This window comes from Lithobates pipiens, unplaced genomic scaffold (genome assembly GCF_037356315.1).
Source record: "Lithobates pipiens isolate NorthernLeopardFrog02 unplaced genomic scaffold, aLitPip1_a1.2 Scaffold_18, whole genome shotgun sequence".
Taxonomy (NCBI): Eukaryota; Metazoa; Chordata; class Amphibia; order Anura; family Ranidae; genus Lithobates; species Lithobates pipiens.
In genome coordinates, this window is record NW_027507758.1 from 262,887,868 (window position 1) to 262,903,469 (window position 15,602).

The window sequence follows — 15,602 nt, forward strand, 5'->3', positions numbered from 1 at the left end:
TCACCCCACTGGAACTGAAGTATTCTAGTAGCAATCAGGAAAGATCTCCCCACAGTATTTGGTCTTTCGGAGAAACTGCGATCTTTTAGGCTCCAGCTTAGCTGTCAGCACAATGGTTCTGGCAGTGGAGGGCATCTCACCTGGCTGCAGATCATGTGCCCAGATACTTCTGCCCAGGTAAGCCTCAGAGAGCTGTGGAAAAAGGAGTTAAAGGGTCCTCCATCTGCATCGGAGCATGGTAAGTAAATGGTCATACTGCTACAGGTATGTGCCTTCAGGAGGCAAAGGCTTTTCACTGTAAAATTTTAAGCCACTTTTTATTACATCATCTGTACAAATAGTAATCTCATTAGAGTTTATTCACATATTATCACAATATTGTAAGCTGTGCTAAGACCCAGAAGACTTATTAAAATACTGCACTAAATGAAAAAAAAAAAGCTTTTGAGAGGGAAATAATGATATTGTTTACCCTGTCCCTGTTTCCACCCATGGTAAAGGTGAAGTCACCATCATTTCAGTGAGAAGCCATGTGAGAATGGTGAGCAGCCCACGTCTTAAAAGATGATCATCATCATCTCATGAGTTTTGGGAAACTAGGCATTCTCCAAAATGTAACTGGCAGCATGATGATGCCACACCATGAAGTACACTGAAAATCTACTGCAAAGCACTGAAAAGCAATGAAAATCCACACATAGAATTCCTTTACTTTTATTTGCATTTGAAAGCAAATGTTTAACAGATTGAATAGTCTCAATCTGTCAGTTTGACTGTAGATGGGTAGGATTGCAAGTTGTATGCCTAAACTCATTTATGGGTAATTTATTAATGCAGTTGCACTCTATTCCCAAAGGTCGCACCATTCAAATGTGTGCAAATCATTTGCAGTTACTATGCTACCTTTTGTGGGTGCACTTCCTGTTTTGAAAATGCCTGCGACCAGTCTGTGAAAATCTCCCCATTTTTGCTAAAAGTGTTAAAACCTAAATTACTGTGGGAATTAACTCTATGATCTGTTATATAATTAAAAAGTGTTGTGGCCCAAATGCTAAAAGTATGTAAATGTGACAAAACAAGCAAAGCGATGTGACAAGTTTATTACATGCAATGAGATATTATGATAAATCTGCCATTATGATAAATTCTATTTCTACAATATATTAGCAAACTATGGCACATTACCAGATACAACAACTGTGACTTGATAAATGTCCCCAATTGTATGTTGAAAATGATAAGTAAACCTTTCAAACTCAATACAATTTCTTCTGGAATTCCATGTCCTACAACATAATTGCTTTCAATTTATCAATAACAATGGAAGAGATTTTTTTTTTTCAAAGATTCCATTAAAAACTCTACTGTAATTGTTTTCAGGCAGAATATCCACATAATGGTTACACAGGGACTGCACATAAAATTTGAAATGCTTGTCCTTGAAGTCTGAAAGCACTGCTTGATGTGTACACATTCAGATAGTCCTGAGGTGCAACTATAAAAATAGGTGTGGATATATCTGTGGTGTAATAAAATTAAGAAAAATAATGTCACTGTGCAGTGAAAAACCCTATACCCTTCCTATCCTAAGCAGCTGGACACATGTAGACTCATAGATATGAAGTGCATAAGCCACAATTGTGCAGTGCTAGAAGTGAAACTACCTGAATCAAAATTTCAAATTACTAATTACAAAAATGTATCCCAAACATTAAACACGATAGCAAAAAAATGAATACAGTGAAAATAAAGGGAAACAGGGATATGAAATTCCACACAGAACGCTTTACAGTGACTTGCAACAATAAGACGGAAACCATATAATGGGGCAAATTGACTCCTTACACTACAGATCCCAATAGGCACACTGCAGTAGGAAGAGTGGAGAGATGATCTCTATTAAAGTGCTCAGGAAAGTTCTTTGGTTTGGCTCCAATGGAGATAGAGAGAGCACCTCTGTCTGGATATTCATCTGCCAGTGGGAGACCATACCAGCTCTAAGCCTGAGACTGGAAGTGAGGACCAAGAGATCCAACCCTGAGACTGGGAGTGATGCCTTACAGCACTGGTACCGCAGGGAGACTGGAGCTTCTACTCGCCCTCTGCTTCTCACCGCTGATTAATGGATACTTTCTGGGAGAGGCTGAGGGGCCCCCCTTCTACAGTGAGAGGTCACCCCAGCATCCTGGGGATTGGTGAGAGGGCTATTCACTCATTGCTGATATTGCTAGCAGGGTCTGAGCCACTGAGAGCAGGACATCAAGTGTACCCAATCCATACAGCACCCACATTACACTATATAACTTAACTTAAATTCCAAACCTCGATTGCATCTATACCAACCTTATACTGCATTATACCGAACCTTTATTGCATCTGAACCACATCTATCTTACACCTGTACCGAGACTCTATCCAGCACCTATACTATACTGTACTTATACTGCATGCAGGTTACCTGGGACTGTCGTTAAATACACCAATGCTCTTAACGGGCCCCTGATGATAGCCTAAAGGCGATTCAGTTCGCATTGTGCGCTATACAAGTATTTCATTCATTCATTCATTCATTCGAACAGCTCAAAGAACTGCCTCTCCCATAATAATTCTTGTGCAAGCTCCCTTTGTTCCCCTGTCCCCTCTGCTACCATTCTCCTTTTCTTTTGAATATTACATACCCAGTCAGTTTAGGACAAGCATCTGTGCCATAAATGTGCTCTGACAGTATAGTTCCAGCACTCTGTAGATTAATCTTTACTACTGCTCACTGCTGCACATTAAATGACCTTGGTTTCGTTTATACTGATCTGGATGCCAAATTCATCGTTTGGCTAGTCCCTACTGTTAATCACTTTGTCTGCTAAATTGTGTCATTACCATTGTTAATCCATTTTATGCTTGCCTAGTTACCAACCATATTAACATAGTAACAATATATTAAGGTTGCCTGCTTTTTTGATGTAGCACTACTATTGGGTAGTAAGTACTACTTTTAGTGAATTCCTATGATATTATATGTTTGTACACTCAACCTGGCTTGTCAGAGGGGTTTAGGCCCTTGAAAAGTTCCAGGCAAAGAACAGAGGACCTATCATGACTGCCATGCACAGGTGCCCTAGATATTTCAAAAGGAATACGGTACTGAATAGTTATAAAAGAATAAGAAATACACATAATCTTCTGTTTGCCTTCTAGACACCCATTGCTCTGCTTTGGTGTGTTATTCAGCTAGTCTTTTGTTATTTAGGGCAATATTGTGCAAAAACTTTTTAAAACTGGCAGATAATGGCAAACAGTCGGGCAGCATTTGCCATCCACTTCTCAAGCAAGTTTAAGAGCATGAGCTCTATGTCAGGGCAGCAATCATGGCACTGTACGTGTTTTTAAATGTAATATATACTTTACACTCAAGGTAAATAATACTTACTTGAGATGGCAGAAAAGGTTTCCAGCACTGCTTCCGCCTACACAGTTGAGAGCTAATTTAGGCCTTTCAACTACCTGGAAAAAAATAAGTGAAAGCATGGGCAGCTTGATTTGTGCTGCCACAATACACAGTATATTGATAATTACTTCATACAGTCACAGATGATTACTAGGTACAAGCATTCAAAAATATACAGACACACATGGAGAAATTGTTCCCAAAAGATTACCTTAAAGAGATTTGCCATTTCTTCATTGTGTAGCATATCCTCAGTAATAACATAGTTAGCACCAAGTGACTGCAGTTTTTTTATTGTTTCACTCAAGTTAGACCTTCAAAAATACAAAGATGTAAAAATAAGTAAGTTAACATCCAGTAAACCTGACCTGCAGACTTTTCAGTGGTAGCAACATAATGATCACAGTGGTTGGTCATAGAAGGGGCAGAGAGGGTCTACACTTTAAACACTTGTTCCTATGCTTTCTGCCTCCCCTGTATAGATAAGCAACGCTCTAAAAAGTTGATCAATTGTGGTTCAGCCAAATAAAAAAAAAAAAGACTTTCTGAAATTCTCAAGCAAAACTGCCATTGAAATCAAACAAGCCTCTAAAAAGTGTGTATGACAAAGCATTACATGATGCAAACTATGCAGAATATTTGGGGTAAATCTTGACAGTCCTACATGACAAGAAGATATGACCAAAAAACAGCCTGAGCCACTTTCTTTAAATACCAGGGACACCAGGATTGAAGGACGGGACTGCTGGTACTGACAGTCAAGATAAGATAAGGGTGCTCAAGTAGCAGAAGAAGCAGATATAAGACAGAAATAGCCTTTCAAGAAGCCTTTAGTCCCAAGAAGTCTTGGTAATCTGAACCAAAAATAATGCTGAAATTTGGATTCAGGTTTGACATTCAAAATTCCGGATCTATTTTCTAAGTCTCTTTTGTTGCTATTTATTACTGATGACTGAAAGAATAGAAAAGCGTCAATGCAACCATCTAGGTAACCATAAACACGGGGGGCTTAATTTTTCAGGTATTTCTAAACATGATTTCACTATAACTTCAAGCGACCACCAATGCGTCGGTGTTACATAGATGCAAGTTCATACCTATTGTTGATGGATCTTTATAACACTGTACCTGGCTATGGAATTCTATATTGAGCAAGCTGCTTGACTATATGGCATTATGTTACTGTTGAAATTGCATTTACCAATGAATCTTTACCTTGATTTTACAATTGAGTGTGTTGCGTCTCATATAATGTCCCACAGGCAGTTTATGTTTTCTTGTGTATATTGAATAGGGATGGAGGCCCCTCACTGGGCACATCCAACCATATTTTATTAGATACCCCCCTGATAACATCACGCCAGCAACTGGGTCGCCCAATCTACTCTCCATAAAGATATTTGCATCTGTTAGGCTCTGTTCACACCAGTGTGGTGCAGTTTTTCGCGTTACATTTTACATGAGTTTTAAGGTTTGTTGCCACTAAACTTTATCAGAAAGTGCCTTTTCATGAAAGCACATCAAAATCCTGCATGTCACATCTATTATGGGCTTTCATAAAACACATGTTCTCATAGGGTTTAATGGCAGTGCATCTAAATCCACATGTTAGCCCTTGTACACACGGTCGGACATTCCGACAACCAAATCCGTCGGATTTTTTCAGATGGATTTTGTTCGAAACTGTTGCATACACACGGTCGGACAAAGTTGTCAGAAAATCCAATCGTACGTAACGTGATGACGTTATTTCGTTACGACGGGACTACGTTCAAGCTAGTAGCCAATAGCTTTAGTGTAGGAATTTGATCTGAGCATGCGTGGCACTTTGTCCGATCGGAATTCTCTACACATGATCGGACAAAGTCCGATTGGATCATGTTGTTGGAAAATTATATAGCCCAGCTGGAAAACTTGGTCCGTCGGATACTCTGACAGAAACAGTCCGATGGAGCCCACACAATGTCGGATTATCCGATAACATGGTCCTATCGGACATTTTCCATCGGAATGTCCGACCGTGTGTACAAGGGCTAAGACGCTCCTAGAAATGATAGAAAAACTGCACTGCACTGATATATTCCCATTCTTACAGTATGTTTGAGAATAAACAAAACAGCATGCTAACTGAAATGGCACATTCTATTTGTGTTCTCAGTAATTAGTGTGCAATGTGCTTGGGGGAAAAAAAAAAAACAACCTTTATAAATGAGCATCATCCTCCAAACACTAGAGAGCTCAGAGCACCATAAATTGTAAAATTGGCTTTGCCGGTAGAGTAGCACTTATCTGTTTGATGTCATTATGTCATTATTCTGTTTGTTTGTTTTGTTTTTTGAAAAATGCACTCTAAAAAATTAAATAAAAAATAAAATAAAAACTATGGAGGTGAACACGTATTTCTGTGACATTTGCTTGTCACAAAAGCCACCAGCTAGAAAAATTTAATTCTGGAAGCCGAGTGGCTAAGTGGCTAATGTAAAGTGGCTGCATTAAAATCTACAAAACAAAGGTATCCTGTACATTTTGATAAGCTGCATGAGTATCAGCTTCTTACCCTTCTGCATTGCCTTGCCATACTGTATACTTTAATATTGACATAACTCAAGACCCCTTAACATGAGCACTGACCTTCTAATAGTTTTGTCAATAAATCAATTACATGAAAGGTATCAGATGTAATACTTCCCAGATTTTTTTTTAGATATTGTCAGAATGGTGATTTTGTCAGTTGTTCACAAGAGGGCAGCATTTGACAGCAAGAATTTGCTTTCCTTTTATAAATCCATTCTCATCTATAGTATGACTCTTGTTTAGAGATGAACAGCCTTTTGGCAATCCACTCTGACATCTACTTGTCCTTATCTGTAATGATATCCATTGGTTGCCAAATTGATTTGCATGAACAGTGTTCTATGTGCCTTTAAAGTAAACCTCTCATCTTATCAAGCAGATTAATTTAACAACATGAATAAAATACAGGGACCTAGAGGTTTCACTCCCAATGTGTACCTTCAGGCAATTTCAGAAGTGCCTGGAGAGCTTTGAAACCCAGAGTGCTCTGTGAAAAGTGATGACTTTCCTGGGGAAGTCAAGCACCCTGCCTCCCCCATCACTGCATTCTGCAGCTCAGTATTAGACAGAGAGGGCATTGATCATAGCAATAGGGCAATAGTGAAAAGCACGATGCCAGAACAATTCTTGTTCATGCCAGGAGTAGGGATAAGCTAAATACCTGGGTTCAGTTTGCGAGATTTTCACCAAGCAGCTAAAAGGTTTTAAATGTTTGTCCAAACCCATTGATGTCAATAGGAAGCAAATCTTTAAAACTCATTCTAAATATTTGTATGGCATTTTGCTGAGGGATTGTCAAACAAATGGCACATGGGGAGCTGGGGGAACTAGTACCTATATATATATATATATATATATATATATATATATATATATATATATATATATATAAATAATTAAATACTGTTTTGCAGGGAGCAGTGATTTCAGTAATGTTTAAAGTGAAAAATTAAAAATGCTCACATTCTTTAAAACACATGCATGTAAGATGTGTACAATATACATACGTGTTGAGGAGGGGGGTCCAATATCATTTAAAAAGCAGCATTTTTTTTCTTTCTAAAATATCACTTTCTATAGCAAGAATGCTGAAAAAAATAAAACTAATCACCCATAAACGCATACAAGAACCCTTATCCTTGATGAAGGTCTGGTTTGGATTTTAAGGGGGGGGGGGGGGTGAACACTGACCTGCCGACATGTCCACTGTCCGAACCCGGGCTGACAGCTGAATTGTAAACAAAGGGGCAGAGATTGTGGCTGATGTTATTCACCACCCCTGCATCAGCCACCCCATAGATGGCGATTGATGTCAGCCATCATCCCTGGCTCTCAGCTGGAAATCCCTGGCTGAGTGCATGTAGGCAGGTGCAGTATACTTTCTCCACTGTAGGTGGCGCTCGTCCGCAGCGGCATTGCACTTGGAGAGGAAGTCAAGAGGAACATGGTTCCTCTATGGTTTCCTGGGTCACTGGGGAAGCTATCCAATTGAATGCTGCAAACCCATGTGACTCTAGCAGCCATCCTGGGTCAGGTAGAGCCTATTTAGGGCCCTGGCTTCCAGGCTTGACATGCATTTGCAAGTGGGTAGAGTAGGGATAGGTACCCCGCAAGTTAGGGAGAGAACTAGTGGCAGGGAAAGGTTCCTGGTGGGGAGGGAAAGCATAGGGATCACAATTTCTCTAGACATCTTCCTGCTTGGGCTCGTGATGGCGAGTGTGTAGGCAGGTTGAAATGCATGCAGTTAGTCCAGCAACCAGCCCAGACTGGGGAAGGGGTTAAATATGTTCTTTTCTGTTCCCAGGTTTTTGGTTTTGGTGGGCCTACTGTGATATAAAAAAAAGGGACCGCTGAGACCAGAGAGGGAGCTGGGAGTCAGAGTGGGGTACGCAGAACTGAAGGTATGGAGGCCCACCTGTGAGTGCTAGGATAGAGCTGAAGATACTGGAGCTATGAACAGCATTCAAGTCATGGACAATGCCTACATGGACTTTCACCTCACAGAGGTATGCTTGGGCCACTATGCTATTTTAATCAGATTTAGGAACAGGATGTTATTGATTGTTGTATTACCACAATGTCTTTCTACAGTAAAGTTATATGGACAATTTTAAGCCTGATCTGAAGTTATTCAAAGGAAAGCATGTTGGTTCTGGTGTTTTCCAAAGAACCTGGGTCTGTAATTGCACCAGGGGGTATGAAACAACACTATTACAAGAGGGTTAACTCAGCAGGACAGAAGAAGAGGGGTGTAGTTTCTAAGGGTAACCAAGTGAAGGATCAAGCTACAGCAACCAGTCATTAAGAGTGGTACCTGGAAGCTGGCAAGTCCTCCGGTAGTGAGGGTATTGGTGCTCTGGCCCCCCCTAGCAGTCCATCTCCTGTGGCAATTGGGAGCAGACTAGCGTTACGGAGATCTATGGTCTGGTCTTGTGGGACAGGAAGGACAGAGTTAAGTGAGATCATAAGGTTTGCACTATGTGTTAATCGGGACCTCATTCTGTTACTGGGAGGGAGCTAACAGAGGTACGCTGGACTGGTGGACTGGGAGCAGACTCAGTGCCTCCCTCCTAATGCAACATACAAGCACAGTTTTAGTGACATGGGACAAGTCGCTATTCAGAGGAACTCTGCACTTTATTGCTGTGCGCAGTTAAGGCTCATCTCTAGGTCGGGGAACTGCCTTAATGTTAGATTGTTCACATGACAATAGTCTCCGCCTGGTTCCAGGCGTTGATGATTGTGCTCTGCATTAATGTTACCCCATGAGCACAGTTGACCCCCCCCCCCCACGAGTGGACCCTTGCTTTCTGTGTGAAAATGGTGATCTTTTTGCGGTTTGAGGTTTGACATGCCTCTTACTGTGTCAGAGGTTTGGCTTTGCAAATAGCAAAGCTCATGCTCACTGTTGACTGGAGAGCTCTAGCTAAAACTTAGCGGGCCGGTGTCAGACCTTTGTTTTCTCAAAAAGAGCAATGGTCCCACTCTACAACATGGTGGCAGGACACAAGCTTTGCTACTTAGTAGGGGTGCAACGGATCGTCACTGATTCGTGATCCGAACGGGTCACCCCGCCCGGATCGGCACACGCCGCGCTCCGCAGTCACGGCCTTAGGAAAGGCCGCGGCTTTGGCCTAGCTCCAAAGCGGCGGCCATCTTTCTACACCCAGGCCGTTTACAATGTAATCGCTCCATCAAATGATGGAGCGATCACTTGTAAACAAACCGGCGTCATGTCATGACGGCGGTTCCTCTATCCCCTCTTTGTACTGATCTGTACAGTGGAGGGGGAGAGATCGGATGGATGCAGCGCTGTGGGCTGCATCTGTAGTGCCCACAGCGCTGCTCTTTGACAGCCTACTCTGCAATACCCTGCCAATACCCAGCAATACCCTGCCAATACTCTGCCATACCCTGCCAATACTCTGCAAAACCCTGCCAATACTCTGCTATACCCTGCCAATACTCTGCCATACCCTGCAAATACTCTTCCAATACTCTGCCATACCCTGCCAATACTCTGCCATACCCTGCCAATACTCTGCCAATACTCTGGCATACCCTGCCAATACTCTGCCATACCCTGCCAATACCCTGCCAGTACTCTGCCATACCCTGCCAATTCTCTGCCATACTCTGTCATTACCCTGCCAATACTCTTACATACCCTGCCAATACTCTTACATACCCTGCCAATAATCTGCCAATACTCTGCCATACCCTGCCAATACTCTGCCATACCCAGCCATACCCTGCCATACTCTGTAATACTCTGCCATACCCAGCCATACTCTTCAATTATTATTTGCTGATCAGAAAAATGATCCGATCCGTGACTCTGATCCGAGGAATGATCCGATCCGTGAGTTTTTTGATCCATAGCACCCCTACTACTTAGGATGAAGCTGCTTTGGAAAGAAACCAAATATAAGACATTGTACATTTTTTGTTTTGAATCTCCTGAGATGTATTTAGCTGATTTAAACTGAAAGTACAATTGGACTCCAAAACTGAACTCCAGGGATTCAGATGCTTTCTAAAAGCACTGGGAGCCTCCTTCTTGTCTCAGCTCATGCACTCCTGGAGTTCAGGAGAACTTTCAGATGTAAATAAAAGGCATGAGTCCATGAGGTGGCATGCACCTGTTGGACATAATTAGCCAGTATGTTTTAGAAAGTGGATGAATTTCTGGAGTTCAGCTTTAGTTGTAGATAAACTTAAATTCACATGCTCACCTACAGTATGGGTTGTGGTAATGGGCGCAATACAGCAACGTGCGGTAACAACCACATTTTCGCATTGCATTAATATTTGTCATTCATTTTAAATGGCACCTGAATGCTCCTCTGATGTGCCTGTGTTGCAGTTTACCACAATGCACAGTAATGCACTACCATGCATTGTTGTGTGCTGAGCCTGGAAAAAAATGTGTAGTTGACAACGCAACATAAGTGTTGTTAAAACACCACAACAAAATATACATAGTATGTGAATTAGCTGTCAGTGCCAACTCCACACAGGCACATCACTTCCCCCGTGGGGCTGTACAGGAAGGGATGTGAGAGTGAGGAATCACCATTTGTTGAATCTCACTGTTTGCCACATTCCCCAGTTTGCCTTCAATAGATCCTGTTTGCCGAGTTTACATTTTTGGATGAGCTTGCACTACCATTTCAAACTTTATTTTTCTTCCTAGTCAGTACTATGTGATTATTTATGCTGCAGTCCTTATTATAGTAATAGGCAGCTATAAAATCCCTACATTGCAAAAAAAAAAAAACACATTTGGGGGGAATTCAATAAAGCACAACTGACAGTTGGTGCTATGGTGCTTTAAAATGACCTGCCCCAGATTGAAAAAATGTCTGCTGCCTGTTTCGGTAACTTCACCAACATGTGCTGCAGATTCAGTTCATTATTCTACAAATTGGCACTATTATTGCATCGAAATAAAAAATAATAACCTCCAGTGTGTAGATAACAAAACTGGAGATAATCAACATTTATTCTAAGTTGCGTACAGAGACAGGCAGAGTGCCTGTCCCTGTACACAGTGTAGCAGCGAAGCATATTAGCTGCTGCTACCTTCGACCAATCACATCACTGGTTGTTAAGGATGCTGTAAGCTTCACATCTATCAGCCTCTTAGCATCCAGTGACACTGCAGTGGGTGAAGCCCGATAGGGAAACTCAGACATTAATTCCCCATTAGGTCCGCTCTTACCTTGTAACTGACAACAGAGAGTGGCAAATTCTATAGTGTAGTCATGTTTTTGGCTAAGGATCAGCCCACTGACTGCTGTCATCCACAAGGGGAGTGAACCTGATGGGGAACTAGAGGCTGTAAATCCCCATCAGGCTCCACCCTAGATACAAAACTTTCTACTGCCGTGCTGTCTGACAGGTGTAGCGACAGGGATAAGGCATAGCTATAATGAGGGTAGAGTGTCTGCATGGTGTGCCTCCAAACTCAACAGTCTATAACAGATACATTAATCTGTCACCTAAACTAACATATGTACTGTGCAGGCATGCTGGATTTCTAAAGTATATCTTATTCCGCGTACACACGATCGGACTATCCGGCAGACTTAGTCCGGCGGGAAAACCGCCGGACTTTGAAGCGGAGGTCTTCTGAAATGAACAGAGTTGCTCACACACGGAGGAAAGTCCGTTCATTTTGAACGCGGCTCCAGGTAGATGGGACTAGCGAAGGAAGTCAATGTCGCTGCATTCGGCCGCAAGATTGACACCTCGCTGGCCCCGTCACCTGGTATGGACTTAAAGGGGAAGCCCTACGCCAGAAAAACGGTGTGGGGGCCCCCCCCAACGTCCATATAAGACCCTTATCCGAGCATGCAGCCTGGCAGGTCAGGAAAGGGGGTGGGGACGAGCGAGCGGCCCCCCACCCTCCTGAGCCGTACCAGGCCGCGTGCCCTCAACATGGGGGATGCTTTGGGGAAGGGGGGCCCTGCGGCTCCCCCACCCCAAAGCACCTTGTCCCCCTGTTGATGAGGACAAGGGCCTCTTCCCGACAACCCCGGCCGTTGGTTGTCGGGGTCTGCGAGCGGGGAGCTTATCGGAATCCGGGAGCCCCCTTTAATAAGGGGGCCCCCAGATACTGGCCCCCCACCCTATGTGAATGAGTATTCGGGTACAATGTACCCCTACCCATTCACCTGGTGAAAAAAGTGTAAAGAAAAAAACACAACACGTATTTTTTAAATAATTTATTGCACAGCTCCAGGGGTCTTCTTCCGTCTTGGGGGGTCTTCTCACCGTACTCCTCCGCTATCTTCTGATAGCTCTTTTACTAGTGGAGGAGCCCGGCTTTCTTCTTTGTCACCGCCACCATCCAGGGGGCCTTCTTCCGACTTCGGGGGTCTTGTCCCCCTTTCGGGTCTTCTTGCCGGGCCCTCCGCTTTCTTCTTCCAGCTCTTTTACTAGTGGTGGCCCGGTCTTCTGTCGCCGCCGTCGCCTCTTCTTCTGACTTCGGGGGTCTTGTCCCCCTCTTCGATTCTTCTTGCCACGCCTCTGCTTTCTCCCTCCGGCTCTTTTACTAGCAGTGGCCCGGTCTTCTGTCGCCGCTGTCGCCGCTGTCGCCGCTGTCATTGTCTTCTCTTCTTCTCTTCTTCTTTCTTGAGATTTTCTATAACCCTTTCTGGAGCCAAACATTTAGCCAGTCCTACCAAAACAGGGTTAAGTAGGATGTTTGCCAGACCTTCCTTGAGTCTCTGCTGTAACCTTGGCTGTGGCATGACATATCCTTTTACAATGCTGTTATTAATTTTGTAATTTACTTATTTGTATCCGGATAATGTTAATAAAAGTGTCCATGTAGTTTAACTCTTACCTGTCTCTAATGATGTTAATAGTATTCACTCCCATTAATGCACAAATCTGTATCACAGCTTGTCCCACACCACTGTTTGCACCATTTTGAATGACAGTATCACCTTGGAATAAGAAAACAATTAGGCTTATTGGAAACATATATAAATTCAAGGACAAAAATGACATTTATTGCTGCTTACCAGTCTTTAGGTGTGATGACCGCATTCGTTTTTTTATTTAAAGCTCAACTACAGGACCATTTATAAATCTATCTTGCAATGCAAAACTGTGCGCTTTTCTGACATGCAAAGAAATTATATGTCATTTAGTAGACACATGGCGGTGCCATTAACCACTTCAGGGCCGGAAGTATTTGCCCCCTTCCTGACCAGAGTACTTTTTACAATTTGGCATTGCGCTGCTTTAACTGGTAGTTGCGTGGTCATGCAATGCTGTACCCAAACAAAATTTTCAATCCCTTTTTTCCCACAAATAGAGCTTTCTTTTGGTGGTATTTTATCACCTCTACGGTTTTTTGTGCTATAAACTAAAAAAGACAAAAAATTTAAAAAAAAATTATATTTTCTATTTTTTTTTTATAAAATAAAATACAATAAACTCCATTTTAGTCATAAATTTAGGCCAAAATGCATTCAGCCACATGTCTCTGGTAAAAAACAAAACAAAAAGCGTATATTTATTGGTTTGCGCAAAAGTTATAGCGTCTACAAACTAGGGTACATTTTCTGGAATTTACGCAACTTTTATGACTGCCTATCTCATTTCTTGAGGTTTTATAATGACAGGGCAGTACAACCCCCCCCCCCATGACCCCATTTTGGAAAGTAAACACCCCAAGGAATTTGATGAGAGGCATGTTGGGCACATTGAATATTTAATTTTTTTTGTCACAAGTGATTGAAAAATGATAGAAAAAAAAAAATTACACAAAGTTGTCACTGAAATGATATATTGCTCAAACATGCCATGGGAATATGTGAAATTACACCCCAAAATACATTCTGCTGCTTCTCCTGAGTACGGTGATACCACATGTGTTGGACTTTTTGGGAGCCGCGTATAGGACCTTGAAAACCAAGCACCGCCTTCAGGCCTTTTAAGGGCGTAAAATGGTGATTTCGCTCCTCACTGCCTAGCACCATTTCGGAGGCCCTGAAATGTCAAGATAGCACAAAACCTCCCCCCTCAAATTACCCCATTTTGGAAAGTAGACACCCCAAGCTATTTCCTAAGAGGCATGTTGAGTATTTTGCATATCTCACTTTTGTCACAAAGTTTTTAAAATTGAAAAAAGAAAAACAATAATACATTTTCCTTTTTTTTCTTCATTTTCAAAAACAAATGAGAGCTGCAAAATACTCACCATGTATTTTATCAAATACCTTGGGGTGTCTACTTTCCAAAGTGGGGTCATTTGGGGGGGGGGTGGTTGTGCTAGTTTGACATATCAGGGCCTCGGAAACTGTGATAGGTAGTGAGGAGTAAAATCGTTCTTAGAAATCCTGAAGGCAGTGATTGGTTTTTGGGGTGCTGTACGCGGTTTGGCTCCCAAACAGTCCCACACATGTGGTATCCCCGTACTCATATGGTGCAATTCCGCATATACCCATGTCATATGTGAGCAATATATCATTTTGAACAAAATATTACAGCGCACACATGAAAAAAAGACATTTCCCTCCTGCAAGGCTTATTTAAAACACCTAGACATTTTCAAAAAACATTATCAAAAAATATGGGTATTTGGTCACACCATATTGCTATATGGTGCTTAAGCCCACTAACTGTAACAAAGTACCCCATGATTAGTGGGTCCTACACTATCCATAGACTGGGAGAGCCTGCTTCTCTGAAACATGGGAGCAATACACTTCTCTGTATGGGAGAACTAGAGGTCTCCACTCATGACACTGGTGGACACTAATGAGAGGCACTGATGAAGGAGTGGGGTGCTCCGCGCCCAAAAGGATTTGGTCAGAATCCATACAGTAGAAAAACAAGATATTTGGGGGGCACACCCTAAAAAGATACATTAAAGGTGCAGCCATAAGACCATACAACAGAAAAAAATATTACAGAGCACATGCAAAAAATGTAATTAAAACACCTAGACATTTTCAAAAAACATTATCAAAAATATGGGGATTTGGTCACACCATATTGCTATATGGGGCTTAAGCCCACTTACTGTGACAAAGTACCCCATGATTAGTGGGCCACTAATCATACGTAAATCAGTAACTCCAGCGCTGTAAGAGTTAAAAAAAAACTGCGTATGTATGCCCACTGCATTTACATATTTTTTGTTTGTTTTTTTGGTGGTGAAATCACCTCTTACAGAGCTGGAGTTGCTGATTTACATATTGTGAGAACAAATGATATTGCTGTCAAGATAAATGAATCAGTGCTGCAACTGAATGGCATACCTGAAAAGCAAACAATGGTAACAATAGACCATTAACTCAATAAAACAACTTTTTTTTATTGCAATCTGTGCCAAAAAAATAGTAAAAAATGTATGCCGAAGCATGGGGTCCCTAATGTAAGGGGATAATCACCCCTCCACCCCTGTTGCTGTCAAGATAGGTAAATCAGTGCTGCAGCTGAATGGCACATCTACAAAGAAAATAATGATTAACAATAAAACACAGTAAACACTAAAGTATAAAAGAATTACATATTACATACTTGCAAAGAAAACATGATAAAACACAGTAACAATAAAACA

At 41.9% G+C, this 15,602-nt stretch overlaps 1 protein-coding gene across 3 annotated transcripts in view; it reads right to left on the reverse strand.

The window, feature by feature from the left end:
- Positions 1-15,602, reverse strand: part of LOC143987832 (enoyl-[acyl-carrier-protein] reductase, mitochondrial-like) — a 150,633-nt gene that overhangs the window by 16,809 nt on the left and 118,222 nt on the right. For all 3 annotated transcript variants that reach the window (XM_077486893.1, XM_077486891.1, XM_077486892.1), the window contains 3 exons: positions 12,873-12,975; positions 3,657-3,759; positions 3,428-3,501 (listed from right to left, as the gene is read on the reverse strand). In XM_077486893.1, coding sequence (XP_077343019.1) covers positions 3,428-3,501; positions 3,657-3,759; positions 12,873-12,975 — 280 coding nt within the window. The remainder of the gene's footprint in view (positions 1-3,427; positions 3,502-3,656; positions 3,760-12,872; positions 12,976-15,602) is intronic.